We start from the raw sequence: 17,506 nt of genomic DNA, 5'->3' as shown, positions 1-17,506 counted from the left end.
CAAGGAGAAGAGGCCCCAACCGGGAGTTAGCCAGATGTTGTAACCTACCTCTTCTCCCACACTTAAGGTGCATGCTTATCCCTCCCAAGTCCTGAATTTGGAATAAACAGTACTGGAAAGGAGCCTGGAACCTGGTTGGGGGAAAAATATTTTACACAGGGAATCTCGAAGGTATTGCCCCTACAGCATCATCACCCTACTGAAGCTGAATGATGAAGGTTGGGGGTGATTTGGTTTTGGATCAGAAGTGGCCGAGGTTGAACAGTTTACCATCCATTTGATAGATTAGCTGCACTGCTGCTGGAAGCTTGTCAGTGATCAAATAGAGCATCGCAGCGAGGAAGATGGAGAAGAGCATTGGGACAATAACACAGCCCTGCTAAATGCATGTCTTAATCTTAAAAGGCACCATAGCAGATCCATTTCAAAAGATCACTGCTTGCAAGTCATTGTGAAAGAGTTAAAAGAATGGTGATAAATGTTGGTGGGCATCCATACTTCAGAAGGATTTTCTACCGTGCTTCTCTCTTGATGGAGTCAAAGGCTTCTGTCAGGTCCATGAACACCAGTCTGTGGTATTCTCTACATTTTTCCTGCAGCTGGCAAGCAGTAAAGATCATGTCAGTGGTGCCTTTAGATGGTTTAAACTAGGGGTTCTCACAACAAAATTTTTGATGGCCTAGGAGTACAGCCACCCACTCGTGCTCATGGCTGGTCTGACAATGTTTCTTAAAGTATTAATTAACTTTAGGAAAAACAAATATGCACATATACATGTCCACATCATTGTAATTTATATATGTAGGGTTTTTTTTTTTTTTTTAACACGATAATAAAAACGTACTGTTGTCTCCATTCTTTACTGGTCCTAAACAACATAGAAACACAAAGTGCTTTGCACGTTCTTGTCTTTTTTGTTATTTCTTTTGCTTTTTTGTTTTTTAAAAGACTTGCTAGCTCCTACAACTACTGCTGTAAAAAGGAATACTTGCATGTAATATCATTTTTCACAGTCCTCCTAGCTGGCTCCTAAGTCTGCTGTGAAAAGTAGTATTAACAAATATCACTTTTCACAGTAGCCTTACTTAGCTCTGGGACAAATTAAGCCCTGGATGAGGTGGTGAAGAGGAAGGCAGCAGAGTCCTGGGGGGAGTTGATGGAGGGTGTGGGGGAGGCAGCAGGGGCAATTGGGGCAGGGGGGGTGAGCCTGGGGTCAGCACCCACCGCTGCCACACAGCTGGGGCCCAGGGCCAGAACTCCATAGCTGGGGCCTGAGCCCGAAGCCCTGTGCCTGGGGGATGGAGCCCCCTGCTGTGTGGTGGAAGCCCAGGCTGGAGAAGGCAGCAGGGGCCAGAGGCAATGGGGAAGGGGAGGTAAGCCAGAGGCTGGAGCCTGCTGCCCCATGACCAAACCCTGGCGTTGCAGGAGGTGTGGGGGGGGGGGGGGAAGGAGGGATGAGCTTGGGGTGGGAGCCTGCCCCCGGGCTTAAAAAACTCAACCCCACTGCCCTTGGGAAGGCGGGGAACTTGCTGGCTGCCTTCTCCTCCAGCATTTGTGGTTCCAGAGGGGTCCTGGGGGAGAGATCCTGGTAGTGGTAGGGGACTCTGGGAGCGGTCCTGGGAGAGAGGCTGCTGCTTCCTCCCCTCACCAGAGCACAGCTCAGCATGCTGTGGCCACAAGAAAAGCCCCAGGTGGCAGCATTTGAGAAATGTTGGTATAAACCCACATTGAGATTCACAAAGCATATCTTCCCAGAGGAAGAAGATGGTTCAGGAGGAATCTAGCAAGGACGTTTCCTGAAGTTACTAGCAGAGAGATTCCTCTATAATTTCCGCAGTCAGACTGATTTCTGATGTTGTGTTAATGTGTCAGAATATATACAGGTACCATTGATATAACTAGGTTGAAACCACACTAAAGTTTTCACTGATTTAACTAAATCAATTTTAAACAGATTTAAAATAACTGGTGAAATCCTGTGTTCAGACAATCCCTGAGAGCAAGGACGGAGAGAAGTGGAGACACCAGGCAGCGGTGTTGGGCGGTAAAGCAGTGACCTTCCTGCAGCGCTGGGGAGGCAGGTGGAGGGGCTCTCCCAGGGGGGCTGCTGTATGCTGTGTGGTGATCACGATTTTAATTCTGGCTTGGGGCACGTAAAAAAAGAAGTGGAGTACTTGTGGCACCTTAGAGACTAACCAATTTATTTGAGCATGAGCTTTCGTGAGCTACAGCTCACTTCATCGGATGCATACCGTGGAAACTGCAGCAGACTTTATATACACACAGAGAATATGAAACAATACCTCCTCCCACCCCACTGTCCTGCTGGTAATAGCTTATCTAAAGTGATCATCAAGTTGGGCCATTTCCAACACAAATCCAGGTTTTCTCACCCTCCACCCCCCCACGCACAAATTCACTCTCCTGCTATTCTCTGTGTGTATATAAAGTCTGCTGCAGTTTCCACGGTATGCATCTGATGAAGTGAGCTGTAGCTCACGAAAGCTCATGCTCAAATAAATTGGTTAGTCTCTAAGGTGCCACAAGTACTCCTTTTCTTTTTGCGAATACAGACTAACACGGCTATTACTCTGAAACCTGTCAAAAAAAGAAGTGTGGGTCAGGCAGGGGTTCTGCTACTCACTGGCAGGGGGCAGGGTGATAGACCTGGTCGCAGCCAGTGTTCCCTCTAATTTTTGACAGGCCGTGTGTGTAAAAAAATTTATTCTGCGCAAATTTTTGAAGCAGAGTCCAAATTTGTGTGCCATGAGGCAAATGCGCCCAAGCGAGTAAAATACTTATATGTTATCCCTTTCCCACCCCTTGCCAGCTGGCAGAATCTGGCTGTGTTGATAGATGGCAGGCGAACAATGTCAAAAGTCGCCCATAAATGATATTTCGGCCTGACTCCGAGGTAGTATTTCATTTTTTGTGCGTCTGGTGTTTTGCCATGTGCACAGGGTTTAGGATCTGCGCGCACACACACATGTACAACTTAGAGGGAACAGTGGTCACAGCACCTGTGCCTGCAGGTGACTCCCAGGAGCCACTCGGTCTGCTGCCCAGCCCTAGGGTGACCAGACGTCCTGATAAAATGGGACTGTCCCGATATATAGTTGTTTGTCCCATGTCCCGACCAATGTACTGTTTGGACGCCATTTGTCCCGATATTTTGGCGTGGTGTTGTACCTATAAAATAAAAACCAGCAGGATCTTATTAAAGGGAAAAAGGCAAAATACCACATTTATTGTGAATACAGAAGGAATCCTAGTAAGCAGTTAGTTATAGCTATAACATGCCATTCAATCTCATATTTATTCACACATTCATTCATACAAACACACACACACAGGTTCTGCAAGGTTGTTATCATAGTTACCAGCCTTAGAGTTGCTCATGCCAAGCCACTGGCCAGGTGGCCTGGACATGAGGAGGGAGCAGGGCCTTGTCAGATGCTCATCTGATGCTCCTGGAAGTTGGTTTGCAGAATCAGACCCCAAAGTTCTCACTTTTTAGAGTCTATTTTTATAGGAATTTCTTCCTATGCCAGTCTATGGGAATTGCTTCATCATGCTGTTGCTGAATCAATCAGCAGATAGCACATTCCTGATGGCTCCAAGATGTTATCTTGTTCTTTGGTTCTCCCATTCTTGAGGCTGTTGGGTGGATTCCAGTCTGCCCTCCGGGGGTCCTCTGGTTATTTCCACTTGACGCCTTCTTCAGCCGATGGACACTGGATTCTTAGGCTGGCACCTCCCTGATCATTCAGTTATTATCCACACCAAGCATCCATCCACATACATCCTCTATCTCTATTTTAATCACAATTGTTAATACAACAAAAGGGCGGGGAGTCTCTGGGTGCTGTTTCTGTTGTTCGAGTATTGCTTTGAGTCTCTCTCTCTGTGAATTGCTTTGAGAACAGACTCTGTCTTCGAATGTACTAACACAATTAGCAGCTTGCAAGTTTCACACAGAGAGGGAGAGAAACAGTACCAAAAACCAAGAGACCTCTTAATTAGTAATACCCTGGAATTTAAACTCTGGGGAATCAAACTCATTTGTGATTTTAATACAGAACTTCTTTAATATGATCCAACAGTGGGGCTGGACTGAATTGGTCACCCTAGCTGGCAGGCTCCTGCGCAGCTACTGGGAAGCGGCCGGCAGGACCCTGCAGCCCCTAGGCACAGTGGCAGCCGGGGGGGGGGGGGGGGAGGAGTCTCCAGTCCGTGTGCTATGCCCACCACCAGCGCTGGCTCCATTGCAGCCAATGGGAGTTGCAGGAGCAGGGCCTGTGAGCATGGGCAGTGCACAGAGCCCCCTGGCCGCCCTGACCCTAGGAGCCAGAGGGACCTGATGGCCACTTCCCCAGAGCTGCCCCAGGTGAGTGCCACTGGGACCCCCACCCCACCCCTGCCCCAGGCAGGTCCTTCTGGCTCCTAGGGTCAGGGACAGACAGGGGGCTCTGCACAGTACCTGTGCCATGCAAACCCTGCCCCCGCAGCTCCCATTGGCACAATTCCGGCCAATGGGAGCTGCGGAGCTGGCACTAGTAATGGGTACAGCATGTGGAGAACCCCCAGCAACCCTGACCCTAGAAGCCAGAGGGACCTGCTGGCTGCTTTCTGGAAGCCACCCCAGGTAACCGCCACCTGGACCCTGCCCCTCCTCCCCTTGCCCCAGCCCTCAGGTGAGCAGGCGGGCGGAAGACCGGCCAGGGGCAATGGGGCATGCATGGCATGATCAGATGCACACTGGTCTGGTGGCCCTGTTGAGGGCAAGCCCATGCTGTGCCACACAGCTCCCCCGTCCAACACCCCTTGAACGCCCCGTGCTCTGCACACCACCACTACTGCCCAGCGCCCCCCTGCCCACAGCCCCACCACAACTGCCCAGCACCTCACAGAACCCCCACTCCCTAGTTCCCCAACACACAGATGCCCCCTTACTGCCCAATGCCCTTCCCCACAGCCCCACCACAACAACACAGCTCCCTACACAGACCCCTACTGCCCAGTGACCTGGCACACACAGATCTCCCCCACTGCCAGGCACTCCACCACAGACCTCCCAGACACTTACTCCCCCATGCCCTGGGCCTGCCCCCTCCCCTGGCCACGCTCACGGGCCCTGCTGGGAGGTGATGTGAGTGTCAGCTGGGTTGAGCCTAGGGTGACCAGACAGCAAGTGTGTTAAATCGGGACAGGGGGTTGGGGGTAATAGGAGCCTATGTTAAAAAAAACCCCAAATATCAGGACTGTCCCTATCAAATCAGGACATCTGGTCACCCTAGCTGAGCCAGCAGCGCGGTGGGGGTTGGAACTGGGACCATGCCCCGTGGCTTCAGCTCCGGGGGCTGGAGCTGGGGCCATGTGCCCCTCGCAGGGGCCGTACGCCCCCCACAGCTTCCAGGGCTGTGCGTCCCCCTCCCCCGGGGCCCGGTCGGGGCTCTGCGCCTGTGGCGTCCCCGCCCCATGTGTCCCGAGATTTTCCTCTCGCGCTCGGCTCACTGCCCAGCCCGGAACTATGCGGCGGAGGCCGCGCCGTGCGGCGGCGGGAGGCGGGTCCCGGGTCCCGCTCGGGGCGGAGCTCGGCAGCGGCGCTCTGCCCGGGGCAATGTGGGGCTGCGGCGGGCTGAACAGAGCAGCCCGGGCTCTCGTCGCCCCGCGGGGCCGGAGCAGCGGGGCGGGCCCGCCCGGGAGGAGACCGGGGGCAGCGGCCGGTGAGTACCTTCTGTGCCCGGCCACAGCCAAGCGGGGCTGGGGCAGGCAGCCCGGGGCGGCGGCATCAGCTGGCTCTGGGTGTTTCCTGCGCGGCCTGCCTGTGGCCCGCGGCGGCCGGGCTACGTGTCCCCCAGCGCTGGGCGCGCCTCCACCGCCGCCAGCCGCCGTGGCTGTGCCGGGGCCAGTAGCGCTCTCCAGTGCTGGGCGCGGGCTCCGGAACCGCCCCGGTGCCTCTGCGGCCGGCTTGCGCCATCGGCGTGATTGACAGCGCCCAGGCGCCGCCCGCGCCGCGCTGCCCCAGAGCTGCCATGGGGCGCGCGGGCGGGCGCTTACCCGGGGCCCGGTGCGAACGCGCCGCGGCCGAACTGCCCAGCAGCCCTGGGAGCTGCCGGCGGCTGTGCAAATGTAAACAAACTGTCTCCTGCCCGCCAGCGGATTACCCTGACGGGCCGCGGGTCGCCCACCCTTGCAGGACTGTTCTTGTGGTCACTGGCTTCGATGTGTCACAATACTGTACTTGCAGCCTAAATTGTTATAATATGGACGGAGGAGTCGCTTTTTAGAAACAAATGGAGGGTTGGCCGGTTGGCATGGTGGAAGTTCCACACGGAGTAATAGCTATTTTGCTACAGCCATTTAAACAGGAAAGCTAATTGTCAATGTATTTAGGATGGAACTAATTATATAAAATTAAGTTTAGAAACATTTTATGGGTCGTTTGCTCTATTAAAGCTTGAAGCTGGCAATTTTGAATGGCCCTACTGGTCTGCAAAGGTGGCTTAGAGGAGTAAAGCTCTAAAGAGTACCATCGTCAGGGATTCACAATGTCTGGTCTATGCCCCAGCTTGCGGAGTGATCCCTTTTCTGTGCTGGGCCCTGAGAACTCGCAAAGTTCCAGAAGGGCAGGTCCAGGACCTCCCAGAGTTTGAAACTGGGCCTTTGGGCACCAGTGATCCCTGTTTCTCTCCTCGGCTCCCTGCAGCAAAGCTAGATAAGGCAGACTTCTCTGGGAGACTTGTGTGGTACCCGTTCAGGGCACAGTGCTCCCAATGAGTATTTGCTGCAACACCAGGCATCCTTTCCAAAATAAAATGGTAATTTATTAATCACCTAGCATACAGAATCTGAGAGTCCTTTAATTAGCATAGAGAAACAAAGGTTAAGATAGAGTTGCTCCCTTGAGCTAGGCTGCCATCACCATGCCAACTAAGCCATCTTGGCTCTCTCACTATCTTTTTGCCTTTACAGGCATCTGGGAGTGGGACTATCTGGCTATGTCTACACTTGCAGAGTTTTCATGCTGTCAGTTTCAAGGGTGATAGTGAAAGAAAAGTGCTGGTTTGTGTACTCACTTACTTCCACAGGCATCAGAGAGTTTACATTTGCAGCACTTCCATCCTGGATGAGAGCAGTGCACTGAGGGCAGCTATCCCACAGTGCAGCTCTCTCCATTTTGACGATGTGCCTTTTGGGAAGGGGTGAGAGGTGATCGCGGGACATCCTGGGTACCTGCACAGCCTTCTCTCCCCAAACACTGATCAGCTGCAGTAGCTCAGCATTGCTTCAAGCAGGGGATCCTTTGCTCCATGGAGCAGCCATTGTCACCTGGCCCGATGATAAGTGAGCTCTTGCCAAGAAAACAGGAAGGGGAGTTTCAAAGTTCCAGGGGCTTTACAGGGAGAGGGGTGGATGTGTGTTTACTTGGCATCAGATCAGCAGAGCTGCTGGCCAGAGTGGTCACCTAGGCACTGTGGGATATCCTCCAGAGGCTAAAAGCTCTGTAAACAGAGAGAATATCTTCACTTGCACATCACTGCAAAAGCATCACCAGTAAGCCCTGGTCTACACTAGGACTTTAGGTCGAATTTAGCAGCGTTAAATCGATGTAAACCTGCACCCGTCCACACAATGAAGCCCTTTATTTCGACTTAAAGGGCTCTTAAAATCGATTTCCTTACTCCACCCCTGACAAGTGGATTAGCGCTTAAATCGACGTTGCCAGCTCGAATTTGGGGTACTGTGGACACAATTCGATGGTATTGGCCTCCGGGAGCTATCCCAGAGTGCTCCATTATGACCGCTCTGGACAGCACTCTCAACTCAGATGCACTGGCCAGGTAGACAGGAAAAGAACCGCGAACTTTTGAATCTCATTTCCTGTTTGGCCAGCGTGGCAAGCTGCAGGTGACCATGCAGAGCTCATCAGCACAGGTGACCATGATGGAGTCCCAGAATCGCAAAAGAGCTCCAGCATGGACCGAACGGGAGGTACGGGATCTGATCGCTGTTTGGGGAGAGGAATCCGTGCTATCAGAACTCCGTTCCAGTTTTCGAAATGCCAAAACCTTTGTGAAAATCTCCCAGGGCATGAAGGACAGAGGCCATAACAGGGACCCGAAGCAGTGCCGCGTGAAACTGAAGGAGCTGAGGCAAGCCTACTAGAAAACCAGAGAGGCGAACAGCCGCTCTGGGTCAGAGCCCCAAACATGCCGCTTCTATGATGAGCTGCATGCCATTTTAGGGGGTTCAGCCACCACTACCCCAGCCGTGTTGTTTGACTCCTTCAATGGAGATGGAGGCAATACGGAAGCAGGTTTTGGGGACGAAGAAGATGATGATGAGGAGGAGGTTGTAGATAGCTCACAGCAAGCAAGCAGAGAAACCGGTTTTCCCGACAGCCAGGAACTGTTTCTCACCCTAGACCTGGAGCCAGTACCCCCCGAACCCACCCAAGGCTGCCTCCTGGACCCAGCAGGCGGAGAAGGGACCTCTGGTGAGTGTACCTTTTAAAATACTATACATGGTTTAAAAGCAAGCATGTGAAAGGATTACTTTGCCCAGGCATTTGCGGTTCTCCTAGATGTAGTCCTAAAGCCTTTGCAAAAGGTTTCTGGGGAGGGCAGCCTTATTGCGTCCTTCATGGTAGGACACTTTACCACTCCAGGCCAGTAACACGTACTCGGGAATCATTGTAGAACAAAGCATTGCAGTGTATGTTTGCTGGCATTCAAACAACATCCGTTCTTTATCTCTCTGTGTTATCCTCAGGAGAGTGAGATATAATTCCTGGTCACCTGGTTGAAATAGAGTGCTTTTCTTCAGGGGACACTCAGAGGAGCCCATTCCTGCTGGGCTGTTTGCCTGTGGCTAAACAGAAATGTTCCCCGCTGTTAGCCACAGGGAGGGGGGAAGGTTGAGGGGGTAGTCACGCGGTGGGAGGAGGCAAAATGCGACCTTGTAACGAAAGCACATGTGCTATGTATGTAATGTTAACAGCAAGGTTTACCCTGAAAGAGTGTAGCCACTGTTTTATAAAATGTGTCTTTTTAAATACCGCTGTCCCTTTTTTTTTCTCCACCAGCTGCATGTGTTTCAATGATCACAGGATCTTCTCCTTCCCAGAGGCTAGTGAAGCTTAGAAAGAAAAAAAAAATGCACTCGAGATGAAATGTTCTCCGAGCTCATGCTGTCTTCCCACACGGACAGAGCACAGACGAATGCGTGGAGGCAAATAATGTCAGAGTGCAGGAAAGCACAAAATGACCAGGAGGAGAGGTGGCGGGCTGAAGAGAGTAAGTGGCGGGCTGAAGAGAGTAAGTGGCGGGCTGAAGAAAGTAAGTGGCGGGCTGAAGACAGGGCTGAAGCTCAAATGTGGCGGCAGCGTGATGAGAGGAGGCAGGATTCAATGCTGAGGCTGCTGCAGGACCAAACCAGTATGCTCCAGTGTATGGTTGAGCTGCAGCAAAGGCAGCTGGAGCACAGACTGCCACTGCTGCCCCTCTGTAACCAACCGCCCTCCTCCCCAAGTTCCATAGCCTCCACACCCAGACGCCCAAGAACGCGGTGGGGGGGCCTCCGGCCAACCAGCCACTCCACCACAGAGGATTGCCCAAAAAAAAGAAGGCTGTCATTCAATAAATTTTAAAGTTGTAAACTTTTAAAGTGCTGTGCTTAAAGTGCTGTGTGGCATTTTTCTTCCCTCCTCCACCACCCCTCCTGGGCTACCTTGGTAGCCATCCCCCTATTTGTGTGATGAATGAATAAAGAATGCATGAATGTGAAGCAACAATGACTTTATTGCCTCTGCAAGCGGTGATTGAAGGGAGGAGGGGCGGGTGGTTAGCTTACAGGGAAGTAGAGTGAACCAAGGGGCGGGGGGTTTCATCAAGGAGAAACAAACAGAACTTTCACACCGTAGCCTGGCCAGTCATGAAACTGGTTTTCAAAGCTTCTCTGATGCGTACCGCGCCCTCCTGTGCTCTTCTAACCGCCCAGGTGTCTGGCTGCGCGTAACCAGCAGCCAGGCGATTTGCCTCAACCTCCCACCCCGCCATAAACGTCTCCCCCTTACTCTCACAGATATTGTGGAGCACACAGCAAGCAGTAATAACAGTGGGAATATTGGTTTCGCTGAGGTCTAAGTGAGTCAGTAAACTGCGCCAGCGCACCTTTAAACGTCCAAATGCACATTCTACCACCATTCTGCACTTGCTCAGCCTGTAGTTGAACAGCTCCTGACTACTGTCCAGGGTGCCTGTGTACGGCTTCATGAGCCATGGCATTAAGGGGTAGGCTGGGTCCCCAAGGATACATATAGGCATTTCAACATCCCCAACAGTTATTTTCTGGTCTGGGAATAAAGTCCCTTCCTGCAGCTTTTGAAACAGACCAGAGTTCCTGAAGATGCAAGCATCATGCACCTTTCCCGGCCATCCCACGTTGATGTTGGTGAAATGTCCCTTGTGATCCACCAGAGCTTGCAGCACTATCGAAAAGTACCCCTTGCGGTTTATGTACTCGGCGGCTTGGTGCTCCGGTGCCAAGATAGGGATATGGGTTCCGTCTATAGCCCCACCACAGTTAGGGAATCCCATTACAGCAAAGCCATCCACTATGACCTGCACATTTCCCAGGGTCACTACCCTTGATATCAGCAGATCTTTGATTGCGTGGGCTACTTGCATCACAGCAGCCCCCACAGTAGATTTGCCCACTCCAAATTGATTCCCAACTGACCGGTAGCTGTCTGGCGTTGCAAGCTTCCACAGGGCTATCGCCACTCGCTTCTCAACTGTGAGGGCTGCTCTCATCTTGGTATTCATGCACCTCAGGGCAGGGGAAAGCAAGTCACAAAGTTCCATGAAAGTGCCCTTACGCATGTGAAAGTTTCGCAGCCACTGGGAATCGTCCCAGACCTGCAACACTATGCGGTCCCACCAGTCTGTGCTTGTTTCCCGAGCCCAGAATCGGCATTCCACAGCATGAACCTGCCCCATTAGCACCATGATGCATGCATTGGCAGGGCCCATGCTTTCAGAGAAATCTGTGTCCATGTCCTGATCACTCACGTGACCGCGCTGACGTCGCCTCCTCGCCTGGTATCGCTTTGCCAGGTTCTGGTGCTGCATATACTGCTGGATAATGCGTGTGGTGTTTAATGTGCTCCTAATTGCCAAAGTGAGCTGAGCGGCCTCCATGCTTGCCTTGGTATGGCGTCCGCACAGAAAAAAGGCGCGGAACGATTGTCTGCCGTTGCTCTGACGGAGGGAGGGGCGACTGATGACACGGCTTACAGGGTTGGCTTCAGGGAGCTAAAATCAACAAAGGGGGTGCCTGTACATCAAGGAGTATTTCAGGCAGGACTTCACGGAGGGTTCCAATAAGAAATGGTGCACCTAAGTTATTGTTCTTATTGGAACAAGGAGGTTAGCCTGGCCTCTGATTGATACATGGCTAGATTTACCTCGCTGCACCTTCTCTGTGAGTGACTGCAGTGTGATCTAGAGGAATGAGTCCCCTAGACAGGGGAGGAGGCAAATGAGTACAAAACAAATCTGGTCTATTTCTTGTTCTGACCCACTCCATCTATCTTTTACATCTTTGGCTGGCAGCAGACGGTGCAGAAGGACTGCATGCCATCCACATCTCATGGCTGCTCGGCAGAAGATGGTACAGTACGACTGCTAGCCATCCTCATCTCTTGCCTGCCTGGCAGAAGATGGTATAATACGACTGCTAGCAATCCTCATCTCTTGCCTGCCTGGCAGAAGATGGTACAGTACGACTGCTAGCAGTCCGTATCGCCTGCCCGCTCACCATAAGACGGTTCAATAGGACTGACTGCAGGACTAAAGAGAATGACCTGCTCAAGTCACTCCAAATTTAGTCCCTGCACCCATGTCTGCCCAGGTGCTCCCAGCCGACGTGGCCAGGAGCACCTCGGACATGACGATGATGGCTACCAGTCGTACTGTACCGTCTGCTGCCACAAGGCAAGGGGTTGCTGCTACTGTGTAGCAATGCCGTACCGCGTCTGCCAGCACCCAGGAGACATAGGGTGACGGTTACCTGAGCGGGCTCCATGCTTGCAGTGGTATGGCGTCTGCACAGGTAACTCAGGAAAAAAGGCGCGAAATGATTGTCTGCCCTTGCTTTCACGGAGGGAGGGAGGGAACGGGGGCCTGACGATATGTACCCAGAACCACCCGCGATAATGTTTTAGCCCCATCAGGCATTGGGATCTCAACCCAGAATTCCAATGGGCAGCGGAGACTGTGGGAACTGTGGGATAGCTACCCACAGTGCAACGCTCCGGAAGTCGACTCTAGCCTCGGTACTGTGGAAGCGCTCCGCCGAGTTAATGCACTTAATGCACTTAGAGCATTTTCTGTGGGGACACACACACTCGAATATATAAAACCGATTTCTAAAAAAACGACTTCTATAAATTCGACCTTATTCCGTAGTGTAGACATACCCTAAGAGTTCTATGCCTCTCGTGGAGTTGGTTTTCTTTTTGTGGTGAAACTTCTGAAGTTTCACTGCAAAAAATCAATGGCAAGTGTAGACACTCCCACGGTTTTTGCTCAAAAAAGGAGACTTTTTCTGCTTTAAATAGCAAGTGTAGACATGCCCTAAGTCTCTCTCGGACACCTCCCCCTCCCCCCTTCCAGGCCAGTTCTTAATGCAACTTCCAAATACCTTTCCTCTTCATTCTTTAGCTGGGGCTTTTGCTCCTCTTCCCTGCGGGGAGGTGAGGGAAAAAATCTCCTTTCTCTTGGTTGTTGATTGCTAGGTGTGAATGGCTCAGCCACTGGGGTTCCCATTGTCTTTCCATAGATATGGGTTGGTTTCAGTCAGTCCTTAGTAACCCATTCCTACCACCCTAGACACGTGTGGCACAGTGCAGAGTCAACCTATGGAATTCATTGACATGGGATATTATAAAGGCCAAAAGTATAACTGTGTTCAAAATAGGTAGATAAGTTCCTGGAGGATAGGTCCATCAGTAGTTATTAGGCAAGATGGTCAGAGACACAACTCCATGTTTTAGGTGTCCCTAAATGTCTGACTGCCAGAGACTGGAATTGGACGACGGGATGGATCACTTGATAATTACCTTGTTCAGTTCATGCCCTCTGAAGCATCTGCCACCTGCCCCTGTGGGGAGACAGGATACTGAGCTAGATAGACCATTGATCTGACCCAGTATGGCCATTCTTATGTTCCCATGTCCCCTGCTCTGCCCCAAGAGCAGCTTTGTAACCTTTTACACTTCATGCATAGCCATGCAAAACACAGAGGGAAACTGAAGCGTACATAGCAATCATAAAAATATTACCAAAATTCTTACTTTATCACACCATAAAACAGGATAAGCACTTTTCAACTTCACTGGTGGATTTTCCTAAATCAATAACTAAAGGACATAGTTGTAGGTATATATTGTTACATGAAATAAGGGCATAAGCCACAATTAGCAGGAGTAAATATTCATATAATGGTAGTACTGAAGGACCCCAATAGGGTTAATAAATTAAAACTACCAAAATGATTTGCTTTGTATTTTTTAAGCTGGCAGCAAAAAAATCAGTCTAAAGCATTGGTAGGGTGATCTGATTCATAAAAAGAATACCAACAGATCTGTGGCCTTTGAACTATGTACTCACTTTATTTGCATTATACATTTCCAGTTGTTTGACAGCACATTTGTGTTTCATTTTATCTACATTAGTTCTGTGTTTTTTTTGTATGCAATGTTGCTGTAGTCATGTTAGTCTCAGGGTATTAGAGAAACAAGGTGGGTGAGGTAATATCTTTTACTGCACCAACTTCTGTTGGTGAGAGAGACAAGCTTTCGAGTTTACACAGAGCTCTTCTTCAGGTCTGGGAAACTAACTCAGACACTCTGTGTCAGTTTTCCAGACTTGAAGAGGAGATCCGTGTAAGCTCGAAAGCTTTTCTCTCTTACCAACGGAAGTCCAGTAGAAGATATGACCTCACCCATCTTGTGTCTGTCTCTCTCTCTCTCTCTCTCTCTCTCTTTTTTTCCTGTCATTTAGTTGCTTTATTTATCACCTGTAAAGTACCTAAGTATTTTCTATAAATAACTTAGTAGTGAGATTCTCCCTTCTCTCCTCAGAAGGGATACAGCACTGTTAGCATGAAACTGACTGTCATGTAAACACATTGGAGCATGTTCATATACATTAATAAAATAAAACAAATAACTCTACCAAAACACTACACTAGCCCACATAATTTTTCCTATGGGGAGAGTATGAGACAGAGCGAACTGCATGTGAACAGATGTTAGTCACATTGCTTAATACGCTGCTGGAAGGCACTCGTATTTCAGTGATGAGGGGTGGTATAAGAACTTATATAAGAACAAATTGCTTAAAATAATTGCTCTAATTCTGTTTTGTTACTCAAGTATAAACACACAGACTATGACTTGACGCATGTGTCTAAATGAGAGGTGATAAATAGTTTTTTTAGATACTTCAAGTTTGATGCCCGAAATCGTCTACTACAGGAATAAAACTAGCTATTCCCTTTGTTCTGTATCTGAGTTCTTAATGACAGACTGATGTTTTTGGCAACTTTTCTTTCAATAGTTCTTGGTTTTTCTTTTTTAAAATCTCACTCGCTATTTATTCTTAAAGAGTGGGAAGGTGCGGGGAAGAAGCTATATGCAACATTATGATTGCACAGCTAAAAATTAGGAAATCCAGAAGTTATGGTTGCAGTAATGATGCTAACTCAGCTGTGTTGCATATCCTGTATGTTTTATGGCAAATACTACAATGTTAAGCTACATATTTAACTAGAACAGTGGGAATAGAAAATGGGTAAAATATTCAGAAGTACCTATATCCCATTTTCAAATGAGATTTAGGAGATAGGTTTCAGAGTAACAGCCGTGTTAGTCTGTATTCGCAAAAAGAAAAGGAGTACTTGTGGCACCTTAGAGACTAACCAATTTATTTGAGCATGAGCTTTCGTGAGCTACAGCTCACTTCAAGCTCATGCTCAAATAAATTGGTTAGTCTCTAAGGTGCCACAAGTACTCCTTTTCATTTAGGAGATAGGTTTCATCAAAAGTCAATGGGATTTCGGTACATAGGTGGTAGGATTTGGTTTAAGACATTCAGATTTAGGAACATATGAGTTGTCATCTTGGATCAGATCCAAGGTACATCTACTACAGTATTGTGTCTCTCACAGGCCAGCACCAGCAGCTTCAGAGGAAAGTGTAAGAATCCTGTAGCAGGCAGATGGTCTGCCTGCACATTGTCTCTTCCTGGCCTTTAATAGCGGAGATCAGTTAAAGACCTGAAGTATGAGGTTTAATATCCCTTCCAAAATGTTTATCATTAATTATAACTGGATATTTTTGATATCCATATAAATGTCCATTACCTTTTGGAATTTTGTTAATTTCTTGGCCTCAATAGCTTCCTGTGGCAATGAGTACCACAGGTGAATGATAGGTGTGCAAATGTATTTGCTTTTAACTAGTTTGAATTTTCTACCTTATAATGTCATTGAATGTCCTCTTGTTCTTGTGTTATGAGTCAGGGAAAATGGAAGGGTCCTGATCTACCTACTCTGTATCATTTATTATTTTATAGACTTTTATCATGTTCCCTCTTACTCGCCTCCTTTCTAAGGTAAATAATCACAATCTTCAATCTCTCTTCATATAAGAGTTTTTCCAGGCCTTGGATCATTCTCATAGCCCTCCTCTGAACCCCCTCTAGTTCTGCAGTACCCTTTTAGAGATGGTGTGACATTACTGTACACTGTATTCCAGATGAGATCACTTCACTGATTTATATAAAGGCATTATAATGAAGATGTTTTCTGTATTATTCTCCCTCCCTCCCATTCCTTATGCATCCTACCATCTTGTTTGCTTTTTGTCTGCAGCTGCCCACTGAGCATGGGTTTTCATTGAGCTGTCTACAGTGACATCCAGGTGTCTTTCTTGAGTTGATACAATTAATTTAGAACCCTGTAAGGTGTACAAGTAGTTTATATTTTTTCTCTTCAGTGTGCATGACTCTGCATTTATCAATATTGTCATCATTTGCCTTTGTGTTGCCCATTCACCTAGCTTGTTTGGTCTCTCTGAAGTTCCTCACAGCCCTCTCGTCCTGAATAATCTAAGTAATTTTGTCATCTTCACATTTTGCTATCTCACTACTTAGCCTGTGGTTTCAGATCACTAAGAAATATATAGAAGAACACAGAACCTTGAGAGACCCCATTGTTAACCTTCTGCTATGATGAAAATTGTCCATTTAATTCTAGTCTTTGCTTTCTGTCTCCTAGCCAGTTTTTTATTTGATAGTACTTTGACTCTCGCCCCATGACTTTTTAGCTTCTTTAGTAGCTTCTTATGCAGGGCCTTTTTGAAGTCTAAATTCTGTCAATCAGTTTATTGACAAATTCCAAGAATTCTAAGAGATTAGTGAGACATGATTTTCCTTTGCAGAAACTGTGCTTGTTAGACCCAGTCATATAACCTTCCAGGTGTTTTATTCTGTTTTTATCCGCCATTTCAACCAATTTGCCAGATACAGAGGTAAGGTTTACTGGCCTATAATTCCCTGTATCATCCCCCAGCGCCTTTTTAAAATATAGGTACAACATTTGCTACCCTCCAGGCCTCTGAAATAGTGGCTGTTTTTAATGACAGATGGCATATTTTTGTTATTACTTTATACTTAATCTCTTTTAGGACTCTTGGATATAGCATCTAGTCTTGTTGACGTATTGCTTCTTAAATTATCAATTTCTTCTAGCACCTCTTCTTCTGATACTTTAGTCTCTGAGAGTACTTCATCTTTATTACCAGAAAAAAGCAGGTCCAGGATAGACATCTTCCCAACATCCTCGCTGGTGAAGACAGATACAAAGAAACTTCCTTATCTTCCTCAATTGTTCCCTTTAATTCCTGGTGATCCAGCAGACCCACTGATTACTTTATAGACTTCCTGCTTCCCCATATGCTTGTTTGTTTTTAACACCTTTAACTATTTGCTTTTCAAAATCCATGTAGGCCTTTCTAATTTTCCTTTAGCATATTGCCTTCTGCAATTTATATTTCTCTTTATTCGCTTCATCGAGTCAGATTTCTAAATTTTGAAGGATTTCTGTTTGGCTTAAATAGCTTCTTCAACTTTGCCATTTAGCCATATTGGCTTACTCCTTGCTGGTTCCCTTTTTGTTCATGTCTTTTGAGATGCTTATATTTTTAACATTAGCATATATGCCACCACTACGGATTTTACTTTCTCAGCTTTTAACTTTAGGGCCTTTTTTTGACTAATCTCATTTTATTGAAATCTCCTTTTTTAAAGGTTAGTGTTCTGTATGTTGTCATTTTTCAGTATCCTCCCTATCCTATTGGAAGTTGAACCTTAGTGCTTCATGTTCCCTATGTCTAAATGGGGATCGTACCATTTGTTTCCCAGATATTTTGTGCGAT

At 48.2% G+C, this 17,506-nt stretch overlaps 1 protein-coding gene across 1 annotated transcript in view; it reads left to right on the top strand.

Moving 5' to 3' along the window:
• Nucleotides 1-5,330: 5,330 nt before the first annotated feature.
• Nucleotides 5,331-17,506, top strand: part of COQ3 (coenzyme Q3, methyltransferase) — a 36,661-nt gene continuing 24,485 nt past the window's right edge. The window contains exon 1 of the mRNA XM_084623162.1: nucleotides 5,331-5,726. Within this exon, the coding sequence (XP_084479288.1) occupies nucleotides 5,375-5,726 (352 nt within the window). The 5' untranslated portion in view covers nucleotides 5,331-5,374. The remainder of the gene's footprint in view (nucleotides 5,727-17,506) is intronic.

Source organism: Lepidochelys olivacea (assembly GCF_965140295.1).
Source record: "Lepidochelys olivacea isolate rLepOli2 genome assembly, chromosome: 3".
NCBI classification, from domain to species: Eukaryota; Metazoa; Chordata; order Testudines; family Cheloniidae; genus Lepidochelys; species Lepidochelys olivacea.
This window is presented reverse-complemented; position numbering and strand designations above follow the sequence as displayed.